This window comes from Ips typographus, linkage group LG3, assembly GCF_016097725.1.
Source record: "Ips typographus isolate SLU linkage group LG3, UJ_Ityp_2.0, whole genome shotgun sequence".
Classification (NCBI taxonomy): Eukaryota; Metazoa; Arthropoda; class Insecta; order Coleoptera; family Curculionidae; genus Ips; species Ips typographus.
Genome location: NC_138424.1, coordinates 21,260,379 through 21,272,709, shown reverse-complemented (window position 1 = coordinate 21,272,709; position 12,331 = coordinate 21,260,379). Strand labels below are relative to the sequence as shown.

Below are 12,331 nucleotides of genomic sequence, written 5' to 3'. Positions count from 1 at the left end.
TATTATATGGAATATCAATTCACAATAATCCTCATATTACCGCATAATAACAATATTATTTATTATTACACTTGTGCTTCAATAATCCATATACTTAGTATTTAGAGGCCCTTGACTATAATAAATGATTTTTCTACCGTTTAGAACCCTTGTAGAAGCTTCGGGCCATTTTAAACTACTTTTCTAATGGTTATGACACTTGGAAAGTTTTCTGACAATTTTTAGGAGGTTTTTGATAGTATTTAGGGTCTTCTGGTCATTTACAAGAAGTGCTACATCTCAATGAGAACGTATTAAGAAAATTAGTAAGTAAATCAGTAACATTTTCTATGGGATTGAAGTTTTTCCTCCAATTGAAGAGGGAACCGGGGCTGATAGATGTTTCATGTGACATATAGAGAAATGCTGCTTACCTTACTTTCCATCAAGAAAATAACACACACACACACAGTCCAGAAGCACTATACCAAGGCACAATTCAAATAAAGTATTTTTACGAGTAACTAACAACACGCAATTTAATTTTTCCGCTCCCGTTCAAATTTTTCACAAACTTAACCTCACTTTCGCGAGGATTGTCAAATCGGTAAACAACTGTCAAATGTCAAATCAATATGTTTCTGTCCTTTGCTAGCATTAAAAACACACTGATGCCACGTTGCCGAATCGTAAAGAAGACAAAACAATTTACACAAAAATAGTTTTGCTAAAAATGCTCTTTACCCGAACTTTACAATATGACTGGGTGAACGAAAATAAAACTTTTTAAGTCACCGAAAATCTGGGATGCTCATCAATCTGGCAACCGCGGAATATCAACGAAAACCTTTGGAACCAATCTAAAGACAACAAGTTACGTCACGAGATTACGTCAGTATTATATGGAATATCAATAATATTGACTAATTCATAATAATCCTCATATTACCACAACAATATTATTTATTATTACACTTGTGCTTCAATAATCCATATACTCTAGTTTTTTTAAACATTATTTTAGAAGAACACTGGTCAACTGCGCTAAAAGGTTATATAATTTTAACAACCAGAACAGTTTACTGTTCTCCAATTTTTGTGGGGTTTTTTCAGAAGAGAAGGACATTAGTCAACTGTGCCACAAGTTGTGCCCCTAAATACAAAACTGGTGTCATAGATGCTTTTAGACTTTTTTTTTTGTCTTTTGTGTCTAGACCTTTGTTGACTTTTAAAAATAGGCACAGTTTACGAATAAACAAAAAAAAACAAACCTGTAAATATCCTATATATTAAATGTATTTGCACAAATAAAAGTAACAGGTAGAATAAAGCGACAAATTTGAAAAACAAAAAAAAATCTCATAAATAATTTTTTTTTAAATCAGTACTTATGTAGGTATATTACAAAAAAAAGGCGTTCGTACAGCGCCCTCTCTCGGTTTATTATTATTATTATTTACAATTTTATCTTTAATAAATATTAACACTCCGCCTTTTGAAAGATTATAATGTTAAAAATTATTTTTTATGAAGAAAGTCTGCTTTAATTGAGATTTTTTGGTTGTCAGTGTATGTGTCGAGTATTTAATTAAATTTGCTTAAAATGTCTGCAAAGTAGGGTAGTCTGCGATTGGTCAAAAAAAAACAACAGCTCTGCTATTCACTTAAATCGAAAAAATGTCAGTTTTTCACAATCTAAAGCACTTTTTCAACATGGAAATGCTTGAAACTACATCCAACCAACCAAAACTGTTGATTCAGTCATATTTGGCAACGTCGAAAAGCTCAAGAAGCTTTTAATTCCTGTGGCTGGAAAAACGTAGGCCACTTTGACAAACTGAACTGAATGACAGACCTGACAACTGTCAAAACTCATTAAACAGTGACGCAACTCTGTAGGGTTAAATTTGACAGTTTAGGACGTTAAATTTGACATTTATGACACTTTACAGCGTGGCTTATAATCGAGTGTTATAACTATTAAAACTCATTCAGCCATATTGGATTTCAAACTGTCAAAGTGGCGCAGTGTCGGAAGAAATCTCATCACAAAATGACATTTTAGACAAATGACACTTTACGCGATGTTTGTGCCGTTATTTGAGATGAATACGGGTGGTCAAAGTAAATTTACAAAATTAAACATTTTTTTTGTCAAAATGTTAGTCTTGTGTCGTTTTCGAGATATTTACAAATGTGTTGCAAAAAAAATGATCAATTTTGACGTGCTCGCTCAACGTCACGTGATAGACGCATTCATTCGCTATCTACGATCATCTGACATGTTTATATACAGAATCTTTCAAATAAGCGAGTTTTTTGATAAAGTGCACGGACGTGACTGACCGCGGCCATATTGGAGTTCAGCCTGTAAAGGTGGCCATCTCTATTGACCAAAATATTTGACATTTTGCTTGTAGTGACAGTCATGCGTGACGTGTCGGTGCATACGTCACAAACCGTCCAAGCAACCAAAGTGAAGCTTGGTCACGTGACTGTACGAACCACTACGGAACTTTAACCAAGTTAGGTTAGGTTTCGTTAAAACCACCAGTTTTGCAGAAATATTGACCGAAAAAACGAATTTCCATTCTGTCAAGCATGTTTTGTTGTTTTATCGCTTTATGAAACAGATTTTGACAGCTAATTGTCACAACTGTCAAAATAACACTCGTAAACCTATAAAATGCAATTCATTGGATTTTTACCATTTCCAATTTGTTTAATACGTTTTTCTTGTTTTAGAGCTTAATGGGACTTGGGGTTTTGATAGTAAAAATGTTTTTTTTTTGCAGTTTTGACTTTAACTTTAACTGTCAAAAGTTAAATCAAATAAAACGGTCGCGTGCATCCAAAAAAAACCTGGATTTGCAATTGTCAAAGTTCCAACGTTAACAAGTTGATGTTAACATGTCAAAAAGTAGTTAAAATAATACAGTAATTCCTCAGATCAGCAACTATTTCTATCGGCAGCTATGACAACTGTCACGTGACGTAAGAAAAGTATTTCTCAACGTCAGAACTGTCAAATTTGGGTCCGTGGAGCTGTAAATACTATTTACAGTGTAGTTCCTCCATGAAACACTTCTATTTGGCATTTTATACTTTCATTTCACTAGCGAATGAATTTTGACAGTTATGACAGCTGTCACGTGACGCAAGTAAAGTATGAAAGTGTTCCCTAAATGTCCCAACTGTCAAAATTGGCATCATAAAGCTTTAAATACAACTTCCAGTGCAATTCCTCACATTAGCAACTATTTCAAATTTTACAGTTTCAGGTTACTGGTGAACGAGTTTCGACAGTTTTGACATCTGTCACGTGACGTAAGAAAAAGTTTCTTAACGTCAAATCTGGCTTCATGGAACTGTAAAGATAACTTACAGTGAAATTTCTCAAAGAAGCACATCTGTTTGCCATTTTATACTTTATTTTTCCTGCCGAGTGAGTTTTGACAGTTCTGACAGCTGTCACGTCACGCAAGTAAAGTATTAAATTGTTCCCTAAACGTCACAATTGTCAAATTTGGCTCCATGAAGCTTCAAATACAGCTTCCAGTGCAATTCTTCAGATTAGCAATTATTTCTAATTTTACAGTTTCAGGTTACTGGTGAATGGGTTTCGACAGTTTTGACAGCTGTCACATGACGTAAGAAAAGTATTAAAGTGTTTATTGACGTCAAAACTGTCAAATTTGGCTTCATGGAACTGTAAAGATAACTTACAGTGTAGTTCCTCAAAGAAACACATCTATTTGGAATTTTATACTTTCATTTTCCTGGCGAATGAGTTTTGACAGTTCTGACAGCTATCACGTCACGCAAGTAAAGTATTAAAGTGTTCCCTAAACGTCCCAACTGTCAAATTTGGCTCTATGAAGCTTCAAATACAGCTTCCAGTGCAATTCTTCAGATTAGCAATTATTTCTAATTTTACAGTTTCAGGTTACTGGTGAATGGGTTTCGACAGTTTTGACAGCTGTCACATGACGTAAGAAAAGTATTAAAGTGTTTATTGACGTCAAAACTGTCAAATTTGGCTTCATGGAACTGTAAAGATAACTTACAGTGTAGTTCCTCAAAGAAACACATCTATTTGGAATTTTATACTTTCATTTTCCTGGCGAATGAGTTTTGACAGTTCTGACAGCTGTCACGTCACGCAAGTAAAGTATTAAAGTGTTCCCTAAACGTCCCAACTGTCAAATTTGGCTCCATGAAGCTTTAAATACAGCATCCAGTGCAATTCCTCAGATTAGCAACTATTTCAAATTTTACAGTTTCAGATTACCGGTGAACGAGTTTCGACAGTTTTGACAGCTGTCACGTGACGTAAGCAAAGTATAAAAGTGTTTCTTAACATCAAAACTGTCAAATTTGGCTTCATGGAGCTGTAAAGATAACTTACAGTACAATTTCTCAAAGAAGCACATCTGTTTGGCATTTTATACTTTATTTTCCTTGCCGAGTGAGTTTTGACAGTTCTGACAGCTGTCACGTCACGCAAGTAAAATATTAAATTGTTCCCTAAACGTCCCAACTGTCAAATTTGGCTCCATGAAGCTTTAAATACAGCATCCAGTGCAATTCCTCAGATTAGCAACTATTTCAAATTTTACAGTTTCAGGTTACTGGTGAACGAGTTTCGACAGTTTTGACAGCTGTCACGTGACGTAAGAAAAGTATGAAAGAGTTCCTTAACGTCAAAACTGTCAAATTTGCCTCCATGGAGCAGTAAACAATACTTACAATGTGGTTCCTCCAAGAAACACATTTATTTGCAATTTTATACTTTTAGGGCAATGGTGAGCAAAGTTTGACAGATTTGACAGCTGTCACATGACGTAAGAAAAGTATAGAAGTGTTTCTTAACGTCAAATTTGCCTGCATAGAGCTGTAAAGATAACTTACAGTACAATTCCTCAAAGAAACACATCTGTTTGGTATTTTATACTTTTTTTTCCCTGGCGAGTGAGTTTTGACAGTTATGACAGCTGTCACGTGACACAAGTAAAGTATTTGAGTGTTCCTTAACGTCCCAACTGTCAAATTTGGCTCCATAAAACTTTAAATACAACTTCCAGTGCAATTCCTCAGATTAGCAACTATTTTAAATTTTACAGTTTCAGGTTACTGGTGAATGGGTTTCGACAGTTTTGACAGCTGTCACGTGACATAAAAATGTATGAAAGTGTTGCTTAAAGTCAAATTTGGCTCCATGGAGCTGTAAAGATACCTTACAGTGCAACTTCTCAAAGAAAACACATCAGTATGGCATTTTATACTTTCATTTCCCTGGCGAGTTTCAGCAGTTTTGACAGCTATCACGTGACGTAAGAAAAGTATAAAATTGTTCTTTAACATCAGAACTGAACAACTTGGCTCCATACAGGGCGGTTCCTCCCAAAAACACACTTTTACTTGAATAGTCCAAAATCCATTGCCAGAATTGTTGCTTTTCTTCATCATCCTCTTAAATTCCTAAGTCTCTTGGTATTTTCTTCGAAAATAAATTTCTGATAATTTTTCAACTCTAAACATGCGCAGCATTTGCGTGATGCAGCAAAGCTGCTTTTTTGACCAATCACAAAATACAAAATTACTAAAATTAACAGCAAATGTAAAAACACACTGTTTTCGTTAAATCACCATAAATATTAACGGTTGCCGGGCAGCACTGTGTTGTGTAAAACTATATTTAAAAACACTTTTAAATGACATAAATTGTCACCGCCATAGAAAAATCAATCAACTTATACCTTTTCTAGTGTTTTCTTGTCTTTTAGCCGTCCAGTTCTTGTTGCCAGTCGTGGTGTTTATACTTGTAACTGTTGTCCAGTACTATGGCTGCCAGTTTTTTAACCTCGACGGGCGGATCCGGGTGCAAAGTCAGTTCCTTCAGCAATTCTAGACCGCCCTCCTTCTCCACCAGATGGCAGTACTTTTCCGCTACAATTAAACGCTCTGTCGTAGATTTTGTTGTAGTTTTTGAGAAAATAACGTACGATAAACGGTGGTGAGATTGGCCAAAGCCCAAACCGCCCATCTTTGACACTCGGGAGTGTGGTAAACCCGGACCAACTGCAGAATCGGTTCGAACGATCTGTAGTTGATGTTTCGCGGTGAACTTAAGTCCCAACTGTGAAATTGCGCAATCCTTAAAACTCCTAAAGAAGACCGGAATTAACGATGAACGAACCTGTCTATTGCCTGCACCATTTTGAATAACACCTGTTGTCTTGACGGGTCTTCGACAGGCCAAGCGTCTGGACCGTCAGATGCTAAAACGATTTTTATTTACGGTAAATAAACACATCCTACTGACTGCGCCATATATGTTTGTTATGGATACGTTACAGCACTGTTTGTGGCTTGTGATTGGTCAAGAAAAAGCAGCCAGCTGTAAGCTGCTTTTCTGGTCCAATCGCAAACTGATTGAAGGTGAAAATGTTGCTCTGATGGTCTATAAGCTAAAAGAAATTTCTGTAGATCACGTGACTGTTTTTCAATTATCCAGATCAGTTACGATGGTCAAGTGACTATTGAATGGAGTCTTGAAGGGCACGTGACTCTACATAGATAAAAAAAATAGTATCCTTGCAGTCACGTGACCGTATTTAAGGTCAAAATGTACTGAAGTGGCCATTTTAAAGGTAATTTCTGAAGGCTGCGTTAACAATGTCAAAAAAGCATCCTTAAGGTCACGTTATCATCTTTTACGATTAATAGAGGGCGCAAAAAACCACCACGTGATTGTGGTCAATTATCAAATTTAGTTTTCGGATTAGTGACAGATATCACGTGGTTTTAGAGGATAATTTAACTAGGCAGTCACGTGATAACTGTTAAAATAACTGCCGGAAACCTCAGAAACGCGTTTTATATCAAATACTGCAAGAAAGCTTTTCTAAACCCCAATTTTACAACTTTTGAGCACAGTTTGACAGTTTTGACGTTAGTGACAGTTGTCACGTGGTTCTAGAATATTATTTAGCTAGACGGTCACGTGAAAATTGTCAAAATAACTATCACAAGCCTCAGAAACAGGTCTTGTTTCGAAAACTGTATTAAACTGTAATTCTTCCAAATTTTAGTCAAATTTTAACAGTTTTGGCATTAGTGACAGATATCACGTGGTTTTAGAGGATAATTTAACTAGGCAGTCACGTGATAACTGTTAAAATAACTGCCGGAAACCTCAGAAACGCGTTTTATATCAAATACTGCAAGAAAGCTTTTCTGAACCCCAATTTTACAACTTTTAAGCACAGTTTGACAGTTTTGACGTTAGTGACAGTTGTCACGTGGTTCTAGAACACTATTTTATCTAGACGGTCACGTGACAATTGTCAAAATAACTGTCATAAGCCTCAGAAACACGTCTTGTTTCGAAAACTGTAATTCTTCCAAATTCTAGTCAAATTTTAACAGTTTTGGCATTAGTGACAGATATCACGTGGTTTTAGCGGATAATTTAGCTACGCAGTCACGTGATAACTGTTAAAATAACTGCCGGAAACCTCAGAAACACGTATTATATCAAATACTGCAAGAAAGCTTTTCTAAACTCTGATTTTACAACTTTGGAGCAACTTGACAGTTTTGACGTTAGTGACAGTTGTCACGTGGTTTTAGAGGATAATTTAACTAGGCAGTCACGTGGTAACTGTTAAAATAACTGCCGTAAATCTCAGAAACACGTATTATATCAAATACTGCAAGAAAGCTTTTTTAAACCCTGATTTTACAAGTTTGGAGCAATTTGACAGTTTTGACGTTAGTGACAGTTGTCACGTGGTTCTAGAACATTATTTAGCTAGACGGTCACGTGACAATTGTCAAAATAACTGTCATAAACCTCAGAAACACGTCTGGTTTCGAAAACTGTATTAAACTGTAATTCTTCCAAATTCTAGTAAAATCTTAACAGTTTTGGCATTAGTGGCAGATATCACGTGGTTTTAGAGGATAATTTAACTAGGCAGTCACGTGATAACTGTTAAAATAACTGCCGGAAACCTCAGAAACGCGTTTTATATCAAATACTGCAAGAAAGCTTTTCTAAACCCTGATTTTACAACTTTTGAGCACAGTTTGACAGTTTTGACGTTAGTGACAGGTGTCACGTGGTTCTAGAACACTATTTAACTAGGCAGTCACGTGACAATTGTCAAAATAACTGTCACAAGCCTCAGAAACACGTCTTGTTTCGAAAACTGTACTAAACTGTAATTCTTCCAAATTCTAGTCAAATTTTAACAATTTTGGCATTAGTGACAGATATCACGTGGTTTTAGAAGATAATTTAGCTAGGCAGTCACATGACAAGTGTTAAAATAACTGTCGTAAATCTCAGAAACACGTTTTATATCAAGTACTGCGAGAAAACTGTGAAAATTTTACTAGAATTTGGAAGAATTACAGTTTAATACAGTCTTCGATACAAGACGTGTTTCTGAGTTTATGACAATTATTTTGACAATTGTCACGTGATCGTCTTGCTAAATAGTGTCCTAAAACCACGTGACAACTGTTACTATCGTCAAAACTGTCAAACTGTGCTCAAAAGTTGCAAAAATCAGAGTTTCTGAGAATTACGTGTTTCTGAAGATAGTATTTTAATTTTTAACCCTATGTAGAGTATGTCACGTGACCTTCCCGACTCCATTGGACGGTTGAAAACAGTCACGTGACCTCCAGAAATTGTTTTGTCGCCAAAATAATCACGTGACGTACAGAGCAACATTTTAACCTTAAATACTAAGCAAGGAGACTATTTTAACCTTAAATAAATTCACGTAACCGTTCAAGATCCCATTCGACGTTTGATAATATAGTCACGTGACCTTCAGAAATCCTTTTCAAACGTAGAAACGGTCACGTGACCTTTAGAACAACATTTTGATCGTTAAATACGGCCACGTGAATGAAAAAATTGTGTTTCTCCATTAATTCGAGTCGAGATCCCATTCGAAGTATGAAAATAATCACGTGACTGTTGTAACGGACTTTGATAATTGAAAAACAGTCACACGTGACCTACAGACATTTCTTGTAGTCGTAAAAATTATCACGTGACCATCGGAGCAAGATTTATATGTTTTTACAATTTTTTAAGTGATCAACGATCATTTTGCCCCATCAAACTGTCATTTCGGCTGTTTTTTGATGGAAATCGTTTTTATACAATTTTTTAAGTGATCTACAATCATTTTGCACCATCAAACTGTCATTTTGGCTGTTTTTTTATTTCTAAAAATCTTGAAAAATTGAAAAAAGTGTGTTTTTGATGAAAATCGAGATCTACAATCATTTTGCACCATCAAACTGTATTTTTTGGTGTTTTTTGTTGGAAATCCTTTTTATACAATTTTTTAAGTGATCAACTATCATTTTGCACCATCAAACTGTAATTTTTGCTGTTTTTTTATTTCTAAAAATCTTGAAAAATTGAAAAAAGTGTGTTTTTGATGGAAATCGAGATCTACAATCATTTTGCACCATCAAACTGTAATTTTTGCTGTTTTTGATGGAAATCGTTTTTATACAATTTTTTAAGTAATCAATAATCATTTTGCACCATCAAAACAGCCATTTTGGCTGTTTTTTTATTTTTAAAAATCTTGAAATATTGAAAAAAGTGTGTTTTTGATGGAAATCGAGATCTACAATCATTTTGCACCATCAAACTGTAATTTTTGCTGTTTTTGATGGAAATCGTTTTTATACAATTTTTTAAGTAATCAATAATCATTTTGCACCATCAAAACAGCCATTTTGGCTGTTTTTTTATTTTTAAAAATCTTGAAATATTGAAAAAAGTGTGTTTTTGATGGAAATCGAGATCTACAATCATTTTGCACCATCAAACTGTCATTTTGGCTGTTTTTTATTTTTAAAAATCTTGAAAAATTGAAAAAAAATGTGTTTTTGATGAAAATCGAGATCTACAATCATTTTCCACCATCAAACTGTCATTTTGGCTGTTTTTTGATGGAAATCGTTTTTATACAATTTTTTAAGTGATCTACAATCATTTTCCACCATCAAACTGTAATTTTTGCTGTTTTTTTATTTCTAAAAATCTTGAAAAATTGAAAAAAATGTGTTTTTGATGAAAATCGAGATCTACAATCATTTTCCACCATCAAACTGTCATTTTGGCTGTTTTTTGATGGAAATCGTTTTTATACAATTTTTTAAGTGATCTACAATCATTTTCCACCATCAAACTGTAATTTTTGCTGTTTTTTTATTTCTAAAAATCTTGAAAAATTGAAAAAAATGTGTTTTTGATGAAAATCGAGATCTACAATCATTTTGCACCATCAAACTGTAATTTTTGCTGTTTTTGATGGAAATCGTTTTTATACAATTTTTTAAGTAATCAATAATCATTTTGCACCATCAAAACAGCCATTTTGGCTGTTTTTTTATTTTTAAAAATCTTGAAAAATTGAAAAAAAGTGTGTTTTTGATGGAAATCGAGATCTACAATCATTTTGCACCATCAAACTGTCATTTTGGTTGTTTTTTGATGGAAATCGTTTTTGTACAATGTTTTAAGTAATCTACAATCAATTTGTATCATCAAACTGTCATTTTTGCTGTTTTTTGATGGAAATCGTTTTTATACAATTTTTTAAGTGATCAACAATCATTTTGCACCATCAAACTGTCATTTTTGTTGTTTTTTGATGGAAATCGTTTTTGTACAATGTTTTAAGTAATCTACAATCAATTTGTATCATCAAACTGTCATTTTTGCTGTTTTTTGATGGAAATCGTTTTTATACAATTTTTTAAGTGATCAACAATCATTTTGCACCATCAAACTGTCATTTTTGTTGTTTTTTGATGGAAATCGTTTTTGTACAATGTTTTAAGTAATCTACAATCAATTTGTATCATCAAACTGTCATTTTTGCTGTTTTTTGATGGAAATCGTTTTTATACAATTTTTTAAGTGATCTACAATCATTTTGCACCATCAAACTGTCATTTTTGCTGTTTTTTGATGGAAATCGTTTTTGTACAATGTTTTAAGTAATCTACAATCATTTTGCACCATCAAACTGTCATTTTTGCTGTTTTTTGATGGAAATCGTTTTTATACAATTTTTTAAGTGATCTACAATCATTTTGCACCATCAAACTGTCATTTTTGCTGTTTTTTGATGGAAATCGTTTTTACAGAATTTTTTAAGTGATGAATAATCATTTTGCACCATCAAACTGTAATTTTTGCTGTTTTTTTTATGGAAATCCTTTTTATACAATTTTTGAAGTGATCAACTATCATTTTGCACCATCAAACTGTCATTTTGGCTGTTTTTTAATTTTTAAAAATCTTGAAAAATTGAAAAAAGTGTGTTTTTGATGGAAATCGAGATCTACAATCATTTTGCACCATCAAACTGTCATTTTTGCTGTTTTTTGATGGAAATCGTTTCTGCACAATTTTTTAGGTGATCAACTATCATTTTGCAACATCAAACTGTCATTTTGACTGTTTTTTTATGGAAATCGCTTTTATACAATTCTTTAAGTGATCAACGATCATTTTGCCCCATCAAAACAATCTTATCAATACGGATACGGATGAGGAAGTTAACAGAACCATCCAACTAACTGTGATGCGACGTTTCGTTATCTAAGTGTCGCTTTTTCAAACTCCAAAACAGCTGAGTGCTTGAAAAAGCGACATTTTTAGATCACGAAACGTCACAGCACAGTTAATTGGGCGTTTCTCACGCTGCATCAAGCGAGCAGAGCGTTTTTGACGTCACAATGACTGTAATTTGACAGTCAATTTACGGGTTTGCCAAATTACGTCACGCACACGCTCTGTTTGCTCCATGGAGGTTGAATAATCTCCTCATCCCATGATTACCTCAGCCGTTTAAGTAAACCAATTAAGTAAAACCAAAGATTAGTCACCAATGTGGGAAATCGTTTTTATACAATTTTTTAGGTGAACAACTATCATTTTGCACCATCAAACTGTCATTTTTGCTGTTTTTTTGATGGAAATCGCTTTTATACAATTTTTTAAGTGATCAACTATCATTTTGCAGCATCAAACTGTCATTTTGACTGTTTTTTTATGGAAATCGCTTTTATACAATTCTTTAAGTGATCAACAATCATTTTGCACCATCAAACTGTATTTTTTGGTGTTTTCTGTTGGAAATCCTTTTTATACAATTTTTTAAGTGATTAACAATCATTTTGCACCATCAAACTGTCATTTTGGCTGTTTTTTAATTTTTAAAAATCTTGAAAAATTGAAAAAAATGTGTTTTTGATGGAAATCGAGATCTACAATCATTTTGCACCATCAAACTGTCAT

At 33.9% G+C, this 12,331-nt stretch overlaps 1 protein-coding gene across 4 annotated transcripts in view; it reads right to left on the bottom strand.

Moving 5' to 3' along the window:
* Window positions 1-1,251: 1,251 nt before the first annotated feature.
* The window catches only part of LOC145726613 (protein zer-1 homolog), a 29,295-nt gene continuing 18,215 nt past the window's right edge, over window positions 1,252-12,331 (bottom strand). The window contains exons 8-11 of one of the 4 annotated variants that reach the window (XR_014177633.1): window positions 6,179-6,260; window positions 5,985-6,118; window positions 4,279-5,928; window positions 1,252-4,099 (exon numbers count right to left, since the gene is read on the bottom strand). Coding sequence is in view for 3 of the 4 variants with exons in the window: in XM_081975783.1 (XP_081831909.1) it covers window positions 5,762-5,928; window positions 5,985-6,118; window positions 6,179-6,260 (383 nt within the window). In the remaining variant the exon portion in view is untranslated. Of the gene's footprint in view, window positions 5,929-5,984; window positions 6,119-6,178; window positions 6,261-12,331 lie in introns of all 4 variants that reach the window. The other 3 variants (XM_081975783.1, XM_081975781.1, XM_081975780.1) reach the window with 3 other exon arrangements.